The 16,940-nt window shown below is 39.6% G+C and overlaps 1 protein-coding gene across 3 annotated transcripts in view; it reads left to right on the forward strand.

Annotated features, from left to right (window-relative positions):
• Window positions 1-1,593: 1,593 nt before the first annotated feature.
• tmem131 (transmembrane protein 131) overlaps window positions 1,594-16,940 on the forward strand; it is a 30,063-nt gene continuing 14,716 nt past the window's right edge. For 2 of the 3 annotated variants that reach the window (XM_028981817.1, XM_028981818.1), the window contains exons 1-18: window positions 1,594-1,760; window positions 4,390-4,451; window positions 4,552-4,589; window positions 7,901-7,969; window positions 9,961-10,081; window positions 10,406-10,522; window positions 10,608-10,730; window positions 11,027-11,107; window positions 11,201-11,351; window positions 11,594-11,650; window positions 12,898-12,959; window positions 13,179-13,287; window positions 13,453-13,561; window positions 13,672-13,825; window positions 13,979-14,149; window positions 14,240-14,350; window positions 15,049-15,183; window positions 16,714-16,818. In XM_028981817.1, coding sequence (XP_028837650.1) covers window positions 1,613-1,760; window positions 4,390-4,451; window positions 4,552-4,589; window positions 7,901-7,969; window positions 9,961-10,081; window positions 10,406-10,522; window positions 10,608-10,730; window positions 11,027-11,107; window positions 11,201-11,351; window positions 11,594-11,650; window positions 12,898-12,959; window positions 13,179-13,287; window positions 13,453-13,561; window positions 13,672-13,825; window positions 13,979-14,149; window positions 14,240-14,350; window positions 15,049-15,183; window positions 16,714-16,818 — 1,923 coding nt within the window. In that variant the 5' untranslated portion in view covers window positions 1,594-1,612. The remainder of the gene's footprint in view (window positions 1,761-4,389; window positions 4,452-4,551; window positions 4,590-7,900; window positions 7,970-9,960; window positions 10,082-10,405; window positions 10,523-10,607; window positions 10,731-11,026; window positions 11,108-11,200; window positions 11,352-11,593; window positions 11,651-12,897; window positions 12,960-13,178; window positions 13,288-13,452; window positions 13,562-13,671; window positions 13,826-13,978; window positions 14,150-14,239; window positions 14,351-15,048; window positions 15,184-16,713; window positions 16,819-16,940) is intronic. The other variant, XM_028981816.1, reaches the window with a different exon arrangement.

Consider the following 16,940-nt stretch of genomic DNA (forward strand, 5'->3'; position numbering starts at 1 on the left):
GGGTGTCGTTTGGTGATTAGTGCATGGTGTCCCTGGTGGGAGATCTTTTCCACACCACTCTCAGGCTCTGGGGACTCCACTGTCAGCTGTTCACGCTGTGTTCTGGAGTCTCTTTATCTGAATTCATTCACGTCAAATAGCGGTTTATGTGTTTCTATGTTCATTTCTAGGTAAAAGTTTTTTTTTTCTGATCTCAGTGGTTACTGCTTGGGAACTAAGATTTAATTATGACCACTTGTTGGGCCCTTGAGCCTGGCCCTTAACACCTCAATGCTCTGTGGTTGCTGACTCTGTGCTCAGATCCCAGCCTTCTCTGGAATATGCAAAGAATAAATGTGGCTCTAGTGTTTTTTGAACAAAAGTATTTTTTGCTGAACAAAAACATGTGTTTATTCAAATAACTGTAATACTATATTTGAAGACATTGACTATTTGCTTTCACAGATGCTGGATATTAAAAGTTTTTTGCTGTTGCACACCTCTTACTTGTTCACATGATTCTATACTTCTCATTATGGTGCTCGGTTATGAAAACCCCTGGAAACTTTACCCTAGATTTTATGTGAGAAAATCCCAGGAGAAAAGCAGCTACGCCCATAATTAAATCAATTATTCTTCCCTTTCTTCTGGAAGTCTTTGCTATTCTTCCACCATGAGAAGTATCACAAGCACAATTTAATGCACTAATTAGACTCAACTTGTTCAATCATCTTAATAACTAAAACAACTGTAACATATATTATGAAACTATTTGACTGCTTTGAAGCACTGGGTTACAGTAGCGTATGGCTGCATTTTGGATTTTTTTAAATTATTCTGTAAATGCCTTTTGATAAATGTTCAAACTGTGTAACCAGAAATGTAGTAAACATTTAACAATATACTAATTTATGTTATTGGTTTGATCTGTTTGAGTACTGAAAACAAAATCCACCAAAGCCACCTTTTTAGCAGTTTCATCTAGAACTGGAGATATTCAACATTGCACTTTCCTTGCCATGTCTTACATTTCAAGATGCAATGCAAACTCAGTGCTAAATGTAAATTTGAAGTAACCAAGCCTATGCTTTGAGTTTCGCATTGAGGTTGGATAAGCACAATATATATTGTTTAGATGTGCGCCCTTGTTCTATGGCTTGAATGACAACAAAGTTCACTTTGAGTTATTACAGTCGATACAGGAACTCTGTTGATGTAACTGGACTGAGTGCATGTTTTAAATTGTAGTATCAGCAGAAATGATTCTTTTGCTTAAGTGAAAGTGATTAATTGTCACGTGTGACAGCACAGCACCCAGTGCACACAGTGAAATGGGGTCTCTGCATTCACCCCATCCCCTGAGGGTACAGGGTGTGGTGACAGCAGTTTTGCTCGGTGGCACCTTGGCGGGTCAGGATTCGAACCGGCATCCTTCCGATTCCGGGACCGATTCCTAATTTAGTACAGATGAGTAATTTTGGTGTAAATTGTAAGAGAATGGTGCCTCTTGTTGACGTGGTACAGTGGAGGATCTGCAGCACACGATGTGGCCGCTAGGTGGCGACAGCGCAGCGCAGCGCGGCCGCCCGCAGCTTGGTGTTTATATCCGCACGCCAGGCTGCGCGTCCCAGTAATGACACCCAGACGCGGCAGCATGGCGCACCAGCGGCCAACTCAGAGCTCCCGGAGGCCGGTAGTACGGACGGCGATGGCGGCGTGCCTTTGTGCCTCCCGCCTTTTACTCTTCGCACTCTTTCAGGTGGCGCAGGCGAACAAGCAAGGTTGGTGTGCGCCTTTTCACCCCCCCGCGACTCCTGCGCTGGAACTCCGGCTTGACATTAACCAGCTAGGCGCCTCGCTAGCCTCCCGCTAGCCGAAGTAGCTGGCCATTCAGCGCTTTGGTGCCAAACGAAGGCCGAAGCTTCACGTTCCACCCTCGTCCTTGTTCCGCCATCGAGCGCAGTAGCGGAGCGCATTATTCAATCGGCGAAAAGGCGCGCAGCCCGTAACTAGCCGCGGTTCTCGGCCACGTAGCCTGTTAGCTAGCCGCTCTGTAAACACGTAGCCAGCTAGCTCGCCCTGTTCCGCCCCGCGGCTCGCCGGAAAGTTGCGTGCCGCCGGACTGGGCACCGTCAGGCGGACAAGGGCTCGGTGTTCGAACCCGAGGGCGGCCTCGCAGCCCTCGTTCGGTTCTCTACGCGGCGGTCCGTCGCGTTAATGCGGTATCAGCGCAGTAGCCGAGGCGGCTTCCTCGGAAACTTCGTGCTGCTGAGAGACACGGGCTCCAGTCCCTTTAATAATGATAAAAAACAAGTCCCATGCCACTCGCTAAGTGCGCTTTTAAACCCGAACTAAATCCATTTAAAGCAGGGTTCTCTTTCAAGTCTGGAAAATTGTAAATATAAAGTAAAAAAAAAACTTTCCTCACCCGTATAAGTATGGATGTTTTTTTTTCTACTCGACATCGAGAAGTTTGTATTGTGAACAACTTTAAGTGTTAATTTGAAATGAAATCTGTGGGAAGACGTTAAGAAACGTCTTAAAAGTCATGGAAGTATTAACGAAATCTAATATGTAATATTATTACCTCGTTTTTGTAATGGGATAATGGCATCGTTGACCATGATCCGGTTTTATTTTATTTACTTTACATCAAGTCAGCTCTCCAAATGTGTTATTTAATTTTCATAGCCATATCATTATGTATTATAGGTGTATTTATGCTCTCTTAAGCGTTTCTGGTAGGTCTGTTTTGGAGGGTTTTCTCCACCTGCATGATCTTGACAGGTTCTTCAATGAGGTTCTTTTTCTCCCCTTTCTGGCGTGGAGCTGATAAATATCAGACGCTGTCTGCGTGCTGCCCGTGCTGCGATCAAAGCGATGGGCAAAAGCTGCAAGTTGAGCGGCGGTGACGGAACCGCATCTCTTGTGTGTTTTGAATGGGTGTGAGCAGTAGGTGGCACAGAATGAGGAACCAAAACGCGTTGCTCAAGACAAAATGTTTGTGTGACTGCTTGCTTAAAAAAAAAAAATCTCACTCACATACTCCACCTTCCCCTGTTAGACTTCTCCAAAAATGTTGCAACCCCGCTGTTTCATGGCTCTTTTGAATGTGTGTGTGCGCTCAGGTAAACACGTTGCCACACGTTGGTTTTCGCGATGGCAGAAAAAACAAAAGTATTTCATATTTGCTCCCTTTGGAAAACACTCGCGCATTTTCATACGCGTTGCATAAATATTTTACGGTGTCGTGTTACCGCTCATGTGCAGAGGAAGCCATTGTGCTTCCAGATTCATATGGACGTGCCTTTGTTTTGGAAATGAGTTTCCATGGACAACAGTCACCTCATTTTCATTCGCAAGTGGCGGCAGCCATCGCCTAAGCCCAGGCCGGGCTGGGCAACCTGATCCCCCAATGGGCCTGTGTGCGTGCAGTTTTTAAAGATAACATTTTGCGGGAGGTGGTATAATGTGGCCGAATGAGTCCGCTCTTTTTAACTAACGAAGTGGAGAATTGGTGACGTGCCTGCCACCTGAAATCTGGGCAGTTATACGCCATCGATGATGGCGGTAAAATTCAGGTAATGTTCAAATTCAGGCATTTTCATAATCGTTGCAAACATGGCAGAAGTTGCCATCTCTGACTAGAGGTATCTCCTAATTCGATTCAATAACGATGATCAATGCCTCGATATCGGTGCATCACGTCACAGCCCGTTATTTTCTTCTTACTTGTGAGTCGCTTGTGAGACTTTCAGAAGTTTGACACACATATGATTCCATAGAAAAGCACCTGGTTCAGACGTCCGTGGCGTCAGGTGAGGTGACTGAACAGACCGTTTTTCTGCTCGTTGGAGAAAATCTAAAGCCACTTTCAGACCGAGTGCGCCTTGGCACAAAGGGTATGCGTGTTTTTCCAAACTCCCGGTAAGACGATAATGTTGTGTTGTAGAATTCTGGACACTCGGAGAAAGATCAGCTTTTCCTCCATTCCCACTTCAGGTGTGTCTTTCGAAGTGGCAGAAAGAAAACTTGTCCGCTTGGATTCTATTGGCTGCGCCAAAATACGTCATGCAAAATTGTCATTGCAGGTTTTTATTAGAATCAGAAAACTTTATTAATCCCAGAAATTGGAGATTGATTGAGTGCTGCATTTCCCTTATTTGACTCATATAAAATCTATAGTGGTGGTGTAACTGGTAAGCAGTTATTTTAATATCATTTAAGGGAGGTCCATCTGCATCAAAACGGAACTCAATGATTAGTTTCTTCCAGAATTAGTTTGGTTCATCTGTTTTTCAGTTTACTGATTTAATTAGGTGAAACCCCCCTCGTTTTACTCCTTAGGCAGATTTTGAACCAAATTTACATGAAAGCAGTAAACTTATTGTTTTATTTTTGTCTTTTCAGCTTTTATTCAGTCAAACACAATCTTAGAAGTACTACATTTTGCCGATGGAAGCCATTTGCAGGTAATGTGTGTAAAATGTCTTGCCTACACTTATACAGCGTAGACATTTTCTTAACGTGTAAAACATAGTGATCTGATATATAATCTTTGTGTTTTTACAGAGAGAACCTGATATTGACTTTAGTTCATATCAAAAAAGGTAAGGATCCATTATTTATTTAAATTTTTTAGCTGTATTTCTTAAAATAATGAAATCATTTTAATTGTACTGGACTTCATTTTTAAACCCAACATCATTATGTTTGAGCATGGTCTAACCTTGCTTTCATTTTAACACCACACACGTTCTGCAGAGGAAGGAAGTGGCAGGAGTTGGCGTTGTGAAGCTATTTTCTGCTCTTATTTGCTCTTCAGCCAGTGACCCCTGCAATGGGTTTGACTGGTTTTAGATTAGGTCTGGATGATATGCAAGAAAAATGAATAGGCAAAATAAAGCCGGTTTTAGTTTGTGACATCGCAAAAACATAGCGTGTTCAGAACAGGTGCGTTTCGTGACACTCCGTGTCTGATAATTTGCATTAGTTATCTTTAGTTGTTCCTGAATTGCCCAAAGCAATGCAAAAATGAGCTTTATAGCAAAACTAAGTTTCTACCAGCTTACTAATTTGATACGTATTATTAATATTATTGCAATTTTAATAATGTTACATTTATTCTATTCTATTTAAAAAATTATTTGGGTTTCCGCTCTTAAAATGGGTGACATCTGCCTCAACAGTCATGGCTAAATGCCGGGGCAATAAAAAAAGCAGAATTTGAACCACATGATTGAAATTGCAACATGTAGGCTACAGGTCTGAGCTTGTGGACCGACTATAACCTTCATCATCCTTCTGACGAGGATGTGAACACGAGTGCAGTCATGCCACATAATTTTTTCATGCCATGCCAGTATTCATACAATATTTTGACTCCGGTTCTATTCAATAAGGTTTTGGTCAGAAGTTTACATACGTGAATTTCAAGGTCATTTAGGGGGTTCAGTGACTTTCTTTAAACTGCCTTTTCTGACGGTGGAATGATTGTACCACATGATTCAAAGCTCAAATGATTGGTTTAGATATTTGAGCAGAACAAAACATTTACATTTACAGCATTTATCAGACGCCCTTATCCAGAGCGACTTACAACCAGTAATTACAGGGACAGTCTCCCTGGAGCAACTTAGGGTTAAGTGTCTTGCTCAGGGACACAATGGTAGTAAGAGGGATTCGAACCCGGGTCTTCTGGTTCATAGGCGAGTGTGTTACCCACTAGGCTACTGCCACCCAAAATTAACCATATTGCAAATATATGTAATCTAATGACATAAAATGTACTAAATGTACATTTATAATGTTATTAGGATACAAAATGATAAGGATATCACCTGCTCTATTTTGAGCTGCATAATGTATAAAAATGAGCAGATTACTTGCCACTATGGTAAAGTTGTGAGGGAACAGACAACTGTCTTACTGAGATGGTGCAGAGGCTGATGGTTCCCTGCTACTCTTTCTGGTTTTTAGCCACATGTGTACCAAGGGGTTTTTTAGATTTAGGCAACCTGTTGTGTTCATGTTTAGCTCCCAGTAACCCTATCTGCGCAAACCCCAGAGCAGAGATTCCAGTAGAGTAGCATGCAATCAGTGAGGCCAGAGCCAAGCTGTGGAAAGCTCTCGAGCTCCTGGTTTTGTTTATTTATTAATTTTTTTAAAATTATTAATAAAAAGTGCTTCTTATTCTGCCTTTTAATCAGAATTAATTCAGTACTTTGCAGTTTACCATTTGAGTTATCAGTAATGCGGTTTTCAAATCAGTTCAAATCAAATAGAGGACAATTGATATCAATCTAAGAATGTTAACTACATATAACTACAGTTATATGTATAACTGATGGTCATGAAGTACATAATTATTTAGATTTTTATTAAGTAGCCTATTTTGATCTAATAATGTGGTTGCGTCTATATGACCAAACAGGAAATTTGTAATTTAATGTCTAATTCTGCATTTATTTGAGTTTTGAGTCATTGGCGCTTCCTCTTTTGACTAATATTATGCAGCTAATTGAACTCATTAATTATAATGGAAAAATAAGGACTGCTGACAATACATACAAAAAACGCAAATTGTGAGACAAGCTCAGGGACATAATGGTAGTAAGTGGGGTTCTGGTTCATAGGCTAGTGTTACCCCACATATCCCTTCCTCATTGCAATTTAGGGTTTGACACGGTAGCGCTGTCATTGTTTTGGTTAAAGTATAACCCAACCAAAGTTGGGCACTTCCATCCTTCCTTTTTTCTTTGAGAAACTTTTATAAGACACGGGCATCAGCCAGACAGCAGGAAGAGACTTCCTTTACTTCCTTCCTTTCCTTGATGCATAATTATTTATTTTTTTCTCCTTCCCAAATATTTTTTTTTCTTCAGTGTTGGGCACAGACATGTACCCGGTCCGGGTACTATTGTTTTTATGTCAGCAGTCTGGTTGTTAGTATATTTTTTAATTAATTGTAAGAAGGTCTGAGCTGCAATGAGAGCTTTGCTTCAAAGCTTAGCCAGACAAGACATCTTGACTGGTCATAACCATGGCAGGGGTTGCAGCCTGTCCAGAAAACTGCTTGCAAACATGTGCCTCTTTTTGTTTTTTTGTGGTATTATGTGGCTTCGGCCTCTTGCATCACAAAACATTTGTGATGCAAGTTAAACATTATTATTATTTTTAATGCAAATTAAAGACACACAGTGACTGCATTTTAGAACGGCGACATACAGTGGAATTCAAATGTTGCTGTGAATAATCAGCAGAGGATGAACCGATAGCCAAAAGGCATTAGGTAAACAGAGACAATTTTTTATTTATTTAGTTATTTGTTTGCATAGTGACCCTGACCCAAGCACTGAGCTTAGCCCTTAAAATGGCTCCTTTTGGAGCCAATATTTTAGTTAACAGTTTTTTCTGGTCTGTAGATGACCCTCACAGCTCCAGTTTCATCACAAGTCTGGTCTTACAGTAATTTGAGCTCTGAATGCAAATCTCCAGTCGTGTTGTGCAGTATTGAAACGCTCTTCATTGGTAGCGGTTTCCAAGATATATATATATATATATGTTTATTTTTAAAAAGTTGTCCGCCACACCACTTTTTAAAATTGTTTTTAATAATATGAAAAAAGCCCCATTCCTTTGTCCAGGTGAAATTTATTAAGGGGCGGGGCGGCAGCACTGTAGGAGTAAATGCAATGAGACACCTGCAGTCACCAAGCAGGTTAGACAGGATCTGCCCTATTTTACACGTTCCCTGATGTTCATCTGCCAGCTAGCACACACCCTCCCACACAACTACACACAGAAACAAAGAGATACATGTTTCACAGGCTCCATGGTCCACCTGCAGGAAAATAGCCATCATGGGTGGCAGGCCAGTGTCTTCTCTGGTACAACTTCTGTCTCTTCTTCTGTTTTCCAGCTCATCATTGCATAGGGTGAACTGCAGACCTATACGATTTGAACCACCCATGCAGGACTTCCATGAACAGTAAGTCACTGTATGATCAGTGAGTCTGTCTACATGGTATCCACTTTTGTTATGGGAATGGTAATGCTGTATTCTATGGTATTAGTAATCGTCTTGGACTATTATTAGTGCTTTATTGTAATTATTAAAGTTATAAGACTGCTATATTTGCATAAGACCATTTCCTGTTAGGTTGGACGCTTCCTTTTATGAAGTCTGTGTCTTTGTTTGTGCATGCACGCTATTTTCCTCTTCCATTTCCTTAAACAATTGCAGCCTTGATCCACTGTGCTTTCATTATTACGTTTTTTGCTTTGGCTTTTGCTGAGGTCAGCTATGAACATCAAGCTGTAATCTGTTCTAAATGGACCATGATCTTTCCACATGCTGGTATCTGCTTTTCATGCTGGTTTATTGAACTTCTAAGTGCAGTCTTTTTTTGTTTGCGGTTACTAGAATGCCTGCAGTGTTGGTGTCTGAACAGATTCAGGACAATCTTGTGTTTGCACCTTGGGCGATGGTGGTTGATATGACAGCTAGTGAATTATATAGATGGATCAGTAATTCTTTGCTGATTTCTAATCTAAATTTTTTTCTTCAAAATGTGAGGCTTCTACTACTTAGCCATCTAAATTAATCCAAAAGTTATGTTTTTTTTTTTTTTTATCATCCTTTTATTAACAAAAATAATTGCAGACCATACCATTACACATTTTGTAATAAAAGAGAATACACTTACATAAACTTTCAAAATACTTTTATACGGTTAGTTAGTGCTACTCTGGTGTGTACCCCAGGCATAATGATGCCCCATAATTGTTTGAAACTAAAAAAGCCTCATGGTATTGTAACATTTGGTATTGTAAACTCAAAAAATAGAATTTCATTCTTTATAATGAAATCAGGCTCTAGACAAAAGTTAGCACCAGCACAAAAGTTAGGTGCACCAAATTTTTGACCAACCAGTTGGTCAAACAAAGGCCCCTGGGGGCAGCATAGTGCACGCAATATTAACACCTATAAACATGGACCATTTCATACATATCACATATCGTCTCAACATGGAGCATCTTGACTAAAGGTACACAAAAATCATAACTACCTAAACAAAACACAACTGCAAAGTCATGCACATAAACACGTCCCAAAATTACAGGCAAAATGCGCTTTCTGTACATTCTGAAATAAGACCGAACTATGATGGCGCGGCAAAAAAGCAAGATTTTATGACTTGAGGTTCTGGATATTCTGGAGTTTATCCTGTTGAATCTTCGTCTGATTAAGTGAGTCTCCTGTGCATTCATAGGGTGAAAACTCATACACTGCAGAAAGCATAAAAATTAATGCTGTGGCAGTGAATTGGAGGCTTATCTATGCCAATTACAAAAGCAATTTTGTAATGTGCTCAAAGCATGTTGGTATAGTCAGTTTGGCTCACATGTGCTGTCACAATAATGTCGGGTTCGGGTTTTTGAAAAGCTGTACTTGTCTGGCTCTGCTCTAACTTTAATCTGGAACAAAGCCAATCAGAGGTGGGCCCCACCCTTCACAATCTCTGATTGGTTTAGAATACGATATGGGCCTTCGTATGGAGACACACCGGTGTGACCTCAGATTTCATGTGCAACCAAATTGGTCACACGCTTAGAACCCTGATAGAGTGCGGGTGGGGTTTTTTTTTTTTTTTTTTTTCTTTTTTGTTTCTTACCACACCAGTTCTACAGGATTCTTAAAAGACTGCAAAAGTGAAAAGGGAATTTGTGTGGAAAGGCCTTCCACCTCATTCTAGCTTACTGCAATGTGCAACTGGCTTACTTCAAAATAAATATTATGTCCAATAGGGATGTCCCTTATATTCTGTAACACCAGCTCATATTTAAGTTATGATGAGACACTTAATTATTGAATGCTGCATAATCCTTAATACCGAGACTGCTATACATATAGTGTGGACATTTCAGTGGGAACTGGTGTTTTGAGTGGAACGTTGATTTCTGTTTCCTTTCCCCCAGGCCAGTGGGAATGCCAAAAATGGAAAAAGTTTATTTGCACAACCCTAGTTCAGAAGAAATTAGTTTAATATCAATATCAGCTACAACAGCTCATTTTCATGCTTCTTTCTTTCAAAACAGGGTAAGTACATGGTGTTAACTGGAAAATAGTGTAATTATAGATGGATTTTTAATTACACAGTTATACATTCTCAGAGATTAAAAAAGTTCTGGTGATTTTAACTTTTGCTGAACAAATCACCGTAACGCTGGTAAAAGTTTGTCAATGAAATTTTGGTGATGTTATGAATAATTAAACATTTACTTATAGCTTTGAACACTCAGAGCAACAATAATCCTATTATAAGTACATTATTTTTTTTTTTTATTAATTGTGTTCTGTAATTATTGTATTGATCTCTTTGGTTATGGTCATTTATAAATGTGAGCTGTTCTTTCATTACAGATCATTCCTCCTGGGGGGAACACATCTTTTGATGTGGTCTTTCTAGCTAGAGTAGTAGGCAATGTAGAAAATACTTTATTTATTAATACATCGCATCATGGAGTGTTTACATACCAGGTTGGTGTCTGTGTACACACACAAGTTGCCGTCAAGAGTGCTTAGTTCAGTCAATCTTACTTGCGTGCTTTTCTGTGTCACTTAGGTTTTTGGGGTGGGTATACCTAATCCATACAGACTTCGGCCCTTCATAGGGGCCCGGGTCCCAGTAAACAGCAGCTTCTCCCCCCTCATAAACATCCACAACCCATATAGTGAACCCCTGCAGGTGAGAAATCACTTCCTCCGCCTTTACATCAAAGCATTTAGTGATTCATTGTTGCATGCCAGAACATTCACATCTGAACATCCACAACGTACCTGTCTGTAATTAAAATCAATTATTCTTTTTATATTGCCATTCCTGAATGTTACATCAGCATACCTTGGATGTTGCTAGAATGAAGTAGTATGTCAGTTATGTGTTCTAGAGGAGCAGTGTTACAATTGCTCCCAAATGGCATTGTTGCACCTCTCCTTAGTTTGAAAGCCTCCCTTTTTTGTTTTATTTCTTTTTAACTTCAGGTTGTGGAAATGTACTCCAGTGGAGGGGACCTGCATTTAGAGCTGCCCACGGGTCAGCAAGGAGGGACTCGAAAACTATGGGTATGTATCACATTCATAGATCAATCATGAATTTTTCATAGAATTCTTTTCTCTAAATATTGCTATTAGCTCACTATAACTGTCAATCCTCAGGAGATTCCACCCTTTGAGACAAAAGGGGTGATGAGGGCTAGTTTCTCATCTCGAGATGCTGACAACCACACAGCCTTCATCCGCATCAAAACCAATGCCTCAGAGGAGGACCAGTTCATCATACTCCCTGTTGAAGTGGAGGTCACCTCAGGTCAGCTCATATTAATGAATCAGAAACTGTATCGTGAAAGCCCAATCAAATGTATGCTAAAGTAAAACCGAGAAATCTGCATCACACAACTCAAGTAACTTGTTACCTCTGTTTTAGTAGTGTGCTACTATTTTCCTTATTTGATCACTTGGAAATGTCATTCGGTTGTATAATTCAGTTTGTCTCAACCAACATTACAGTATGCTTGTTTTCTTTTTCCCCCTTAATCAAAACTACTTCAGCACCTGGCATATACTCTTCCATAGAAATGCTAGACTTTGGTATGCTGAGATCTCAAGGTATGTGACATGTCATTGTAGTCCCATTTTATTTGTTTTAATAAAGAGATTTGTATATTAGGGCTGTAACAATATGCTCAACTCGGGTTGTCTTTCAAAATAGATATGTTTTCCTTTATCTTTGTAAAATGTCCACTTTGTAAAATGGGCAGTGGTGCCGGTTCGATCCCCGATCCACCGAGGTGCCACTGAGCGAAGGCTGTCATGGCTGCCCACTGCTCACCAAGGGTGATTGGTTAAAAGTAGAGAAGCAATTTCCTTATATATATAATATAGAGCGAGATTATATTTATAGAGATTATTGTTATTATTTTAATCAAATAATTTATGATCACAGAGAAGCCAAAAACCCAGGCTGTTAGAGATAATAAAAATAAATAATAATGTGGTTAAAAAAAAATTTAAATCACAGATGAGAAAAACACTGTTCTGGCTTGTGTCAACCTCTGAATGTTATGGGGCAACATATTTCTTCCATTTGCATAATTATATCAGTTATGAGTACTTGAGTAACTTTTTGGAAAATACATTTTTACTTAATTAAAACTTTAAGTACAAATTTAGGAAATACCAGAATTGGCACATTTATATTTGTTCTGTTTGAATAAATCATTTCTAAAAAAAAGAATGTCTTATTAAATAAGATATTAGTCCATCAGTTAATTGATACTTATCTTACCACTACATACTTGTGTACTCTTGAGTAATTTTTTGTATGACTGCTTTTTTCTTGTATTGTATTATTTTGGAGAAAAGCTTCCCATGCTTGAGTAAAATATTTGGCTACTCAACCCAACTCTGGTTACATGTTAATGTCTCTCCCCAACACTTCCATTTATTCTGAAGAATTGTCTAAATTACTTCTCCAACCCTACAACTGTAGGACTCATTATATCATATCAAACCCTGCACTGACACCATTTGCAGGCTCACTCTACCCTGGAAGGGGGTCGCTCTCTGTATCACTCCTTCCCAAGGTTTCTTCCTTTCCTTTTTTCTCTCTCCTAGAGTTTTTTTTGTGTGGAGTTTTTCCTTGTGTGCAGAAGGGTCAAGTGTGGGGGGTGTCAACTGTAGGGCCTGTCAAAGCCCATTGAGACATACTGTATGTGATTTTGGGCTATATAAGAAATAAATGTTGTTGTTGTTGTTGTTATAATGTGGTATTTAAGTTTTTTTGGTGGTACTCATACAGTTAATAGGAGCAGGAGATGCTGCATTTTAAATTTGTGCTTTTGTTTTTTCCACAGATAGACCAAAGCAATTAAATTTACATCTTCTAAATTCTGGATCAAAAGATGTACCAATAACTGTGAGTAATGTATTGTTAGTTTGACTTTTCATAACCTTTTTGTAATCAATAAAATGCAATTAGATTATTTTGTAGATCATATAAATTACCTGGTGTTTCAAATTTAATTTAGGCAATACTATGTCACAATATTAATTAATATTTGCTTATTTCCCACAAACCATTCTGCCCTGTTTGTAGCTTTTTATTTTTTTTTAATCAAATGTCAAAATTTTACAGAGTGTACGGCCAACACCATCAAATGATGCAGTGTCAGTAGAATTCAAGCAAATCACGCTTAAAGCAGGCGAGAATAAATACACCAAAGTTGCAAGTATTAGTTTTGATCGTAAGTATTATTTGATGTGTACATTTAAAAATATATATTTATTAAATTTTTGTTTTACTCTAGTGCATCTTTTATCCTTTGCACCAGTTATCCCTTTGGGTTATGCTTATTCTGGTTTTTACTGACACATTGTGAGCTAATTCTAAATTACTTTTATCTTTCAAGCATCAAAGGTCAAAAGGCCATCACAGGCTCTTGGTAAAATTACAGTGAAGGCAAAAGAGAAAAGCTACTCCAAACTTGAAATACCATATCAAGCTGAAGTCTTAGAAGGGTATATATATATACTTATTTATTATTGTAACTAATTAAATAATAACATTTAAAATGATAAAAAATCAGTTTTGCCCTAAATTTGCATGTGTTGATATTGTGTTGTTCCAGGTATTTAGGGTTTGACCACACGGTCACCCTGTTCCACATTAGAGACAGTCCCCCAGATCCTATGGAGAGACCTATAGTTCTCACCAACATGTTTAATTTCCACATCCTCATTCATGACATCTCCTTGCCAGAGGAGGCAAAGACTATGTTCAAAGTGAGTTGAATTGTGAGGATAATTGGTCAAATTAATTTCTCCTTTGTTTGTGTGGCAGGCTTGTCATGTGTGTGTAAGGCTTTGTGTAAATGGATCTCTGCTGATATGACTTGTCATTATTCTCTCATTGTTATCCTGCTTCTGATTCATTAGGTTTTGAACTTCAGTGAGCCCGTTCTCATTCCTGCCCACGAGTCCCGATATATATTTTCCTTGCACTTCCGCCCTTCTCGGCCCTCTATCCACATAGACAGCAACATCCTCTTGGTCACCAATGCCTCTAAGTTTAACCTTCCCGTACGGGCCTACACTGGCTTCCTGGAGGTAAGTCTGTGCTTTTGTTAATCTCTCTCACTTTTTTTTTTGTTTATGTATATATATTCTAAATTCTTCTAATTTCTCCATCTTAATCAGCCACTTGTTCTGCCTCCCAGTCTGGATGAGCATCTCATGGACTTCAGTGTGCTCAGTGCTACAGACACAAGCAGCATTGTATTTGTTGTCATCAACAGTAATCCTATTGAGGTATCACATCTTTGAGTGTGTGTGTGTGTGTGTGTGTGTGTGTGCATATATAAAACACAAAATAACACATCCTACATCTGAATGGATGGAATGAATTCTTTGTTCTTTACATAGTTGAATTTGCTGACAACAAAATCACACAAAATTTATTGGTGGAAATAAAATTGATCAAACCATGGCGGTCTGGATTTGGAGTCACTCAAAATTAAAGTGTAAAAACACACTACAGGCTGATCCAACTTTGATGTAACGTCCTTAAAACAAGTCAGGTTGAAGCTCAGTAGTGTGAGTGGCCTCCACGTGCCTGTATGACCTCCCTACAATGCCTGGGCATGCTCCTGATGAGGTGGTGGATGTTCTCCTGCGGGATCTCCTCCCAGACATGGACTAAAGCATCCCTGAAGTCCTGGACAGTCTGTGGTGAACGTGGCGTTGGTGGACTAAGTGAGACATGGTGTCCCAGATATGCGCTGTCATATGCGCTCAGTGGGAATCTGCTTTCATCTGTGAAGAGCACAGGGCGCCAGTGGCAAATTTGCCAATCTTGCCAAATGTGCTGCACGGTATTTGGCTAGAGCACAAGCCCCACCTGTGGACGTTGGGTTTTAGGTCTACTAAAGCATAACTTGTTGCCATTGTGCTCAAGGTCCGTGATTATCCCGCTTTAAAATAAGTGTCCAGTTTTTATGTACCCACAGCTGGTGATCCGGCCATGGTTGGTGACAGGAGAAAGCCTATCTATGGAGCTGCTGAGGGCCGAGAGGGGTAACCGAAGCACTGCGCTGATTCGTGCTAGAGAGCTTCAATTCACAACTGCATCCTCACAGAAAACCGTAAGAGTCGTTCCATCTTCTAACCTTTATTTTTTTTGGTTTATCATAAGAAGAGGTGTGAACCTTCACTGGTCTCATGATTCAGTTACGATAATCAGTGCCTTGATATCAATGCATCACAATGCAGCCCATACATTTTATACATGGTCACATGATGTTCTAAAATACAATACACCTGTGCGGACGCTTTAATTTGCCCTTAACAACGCGAAATGTCTCAAAATGTCTAATTTCACTGTAGTGACAAAAGTTAAAGAATTGAACTGATATTATTGTTCAACTGTCTTACAAATCAACAGTGAACAGGTAAATGCTAGTTTTTCAGTGTTTTATCAACTCAGTCACAGCATAGAATCAGTCACGCCTGGATCAGATGGGCCCGGACTGATCACAGACCAGTTTTCTGCTCATTGGAGAAAGTAGGGGTCAGCGGGGCTCAGCGCAAAAAAATTATGCATGTTTTTCTAAACTCCCGGTAAGACAATAATGTCGTGTTGTAGATCTCTGGACACACTGGACATCAGCTTTTCCTCCTTTCTGAAACCATCATCCTTGGTGAGCAGTGGTCAGCTATGACAAGCGCCCGGGGAGCAGTGTGTGGGGACGGTGCTTTCCTCAATGGCACCTTCTGATTACAGATCCACTTCCTTAATCGCTAGGCCACCACTGCCTCTGTTTTTTTTTTTAAGGTTGACTAAGCCGGGATTCAAACCCCAGTCGGCTGCTCCAAAGACTGATGATATACCCGGCAGGTGCCGCACAGCATGAAACTCCTACCCTGTACTCTGTAGAACAGGCCGCCACAGTCACTGGCACTACTTTTTAACAAGAATTTTTATGCCGACGAGAATCACCAAGCAGTGTCATTATGATATCGTTCATGTCTGCATTGCGATGTATCGATTATACGATTAATTTCAACACTCCTAATCATAAGCATGCAGCAATAATAGTTACCAACTTTATTTTTATTGGAACAAGTCAATGATAATACTAGTTCTTTGATGTCTAATCAAACCTGAATTCCTGTAGGAAAAGAATTGGATTGCAACAGCCAATGACACACTCAACATCTTGATTTAGTCATGAAGTATTTCATGCGATTCTCAAATTCTCACCTGTACTCTACCTGCATGAAAGCCTAGTAATGTATTTATGCATTTATTGCCTAGTATGTAACATGGGAGTTATTAGATTTTCTTGGAACCACTTTTTTTCTTGGAACAATACAATAAATATTTCAACCATGCAGCCTCTGCTGCAGTGTTATCTATATGAATGCACACCTTGATTGATTTATTGCTTTGCAATACCTGCTCAAGCTTATGCAAATATTGTCTTGTGCATACACTGTAAGGCATTAGCAGCAGCAGTCAGAGCAAAGATAGAATAACAGAAGGTGGTAGAGATGGCAGAATGAAAATGCATAATATTTTAATTAGCCTGATCAGTTGGTTGGTGATCATTTAAAAATGAATATATAATAGAATAAAAGTTTGTAAACTAGTATTCCATGTCTGTCTTTTACAGGTAATTTTAGCCTCAGGTTACTACGCTGCCTTCAGAGTAACGCTTGTTGCGAAGAACCTCGAGGGCTTCTACGATGGAGCTGTGCATATAACAACAGACTATGAGGTCCGTACTGGTCACTCTGCTCTGTGCTTGAGCCACTGTTTAGTCAACATACTGGTTTCAGGATATATTCTTAATGCAACTGAAGTGCAGCCATTCCTGTCCTGAATCAGGCCATTCTTGAT

Source organism: Denticeps clupeoides, chromosome 5 (assembly GCF_900700375.1).
Source record: "Denticeps clupeoides chromosome 5, fDenClu1.1, whole genome shotgun sequence".
In the NCBI taxonomy this organism is placed as follows: domain Eukaryota; kingdom Metazoa; phylum Chordata; class Actinopteri; order Clupeiformes; family Denticipitidae; genus Denticeps; species Denticeps clupeoides.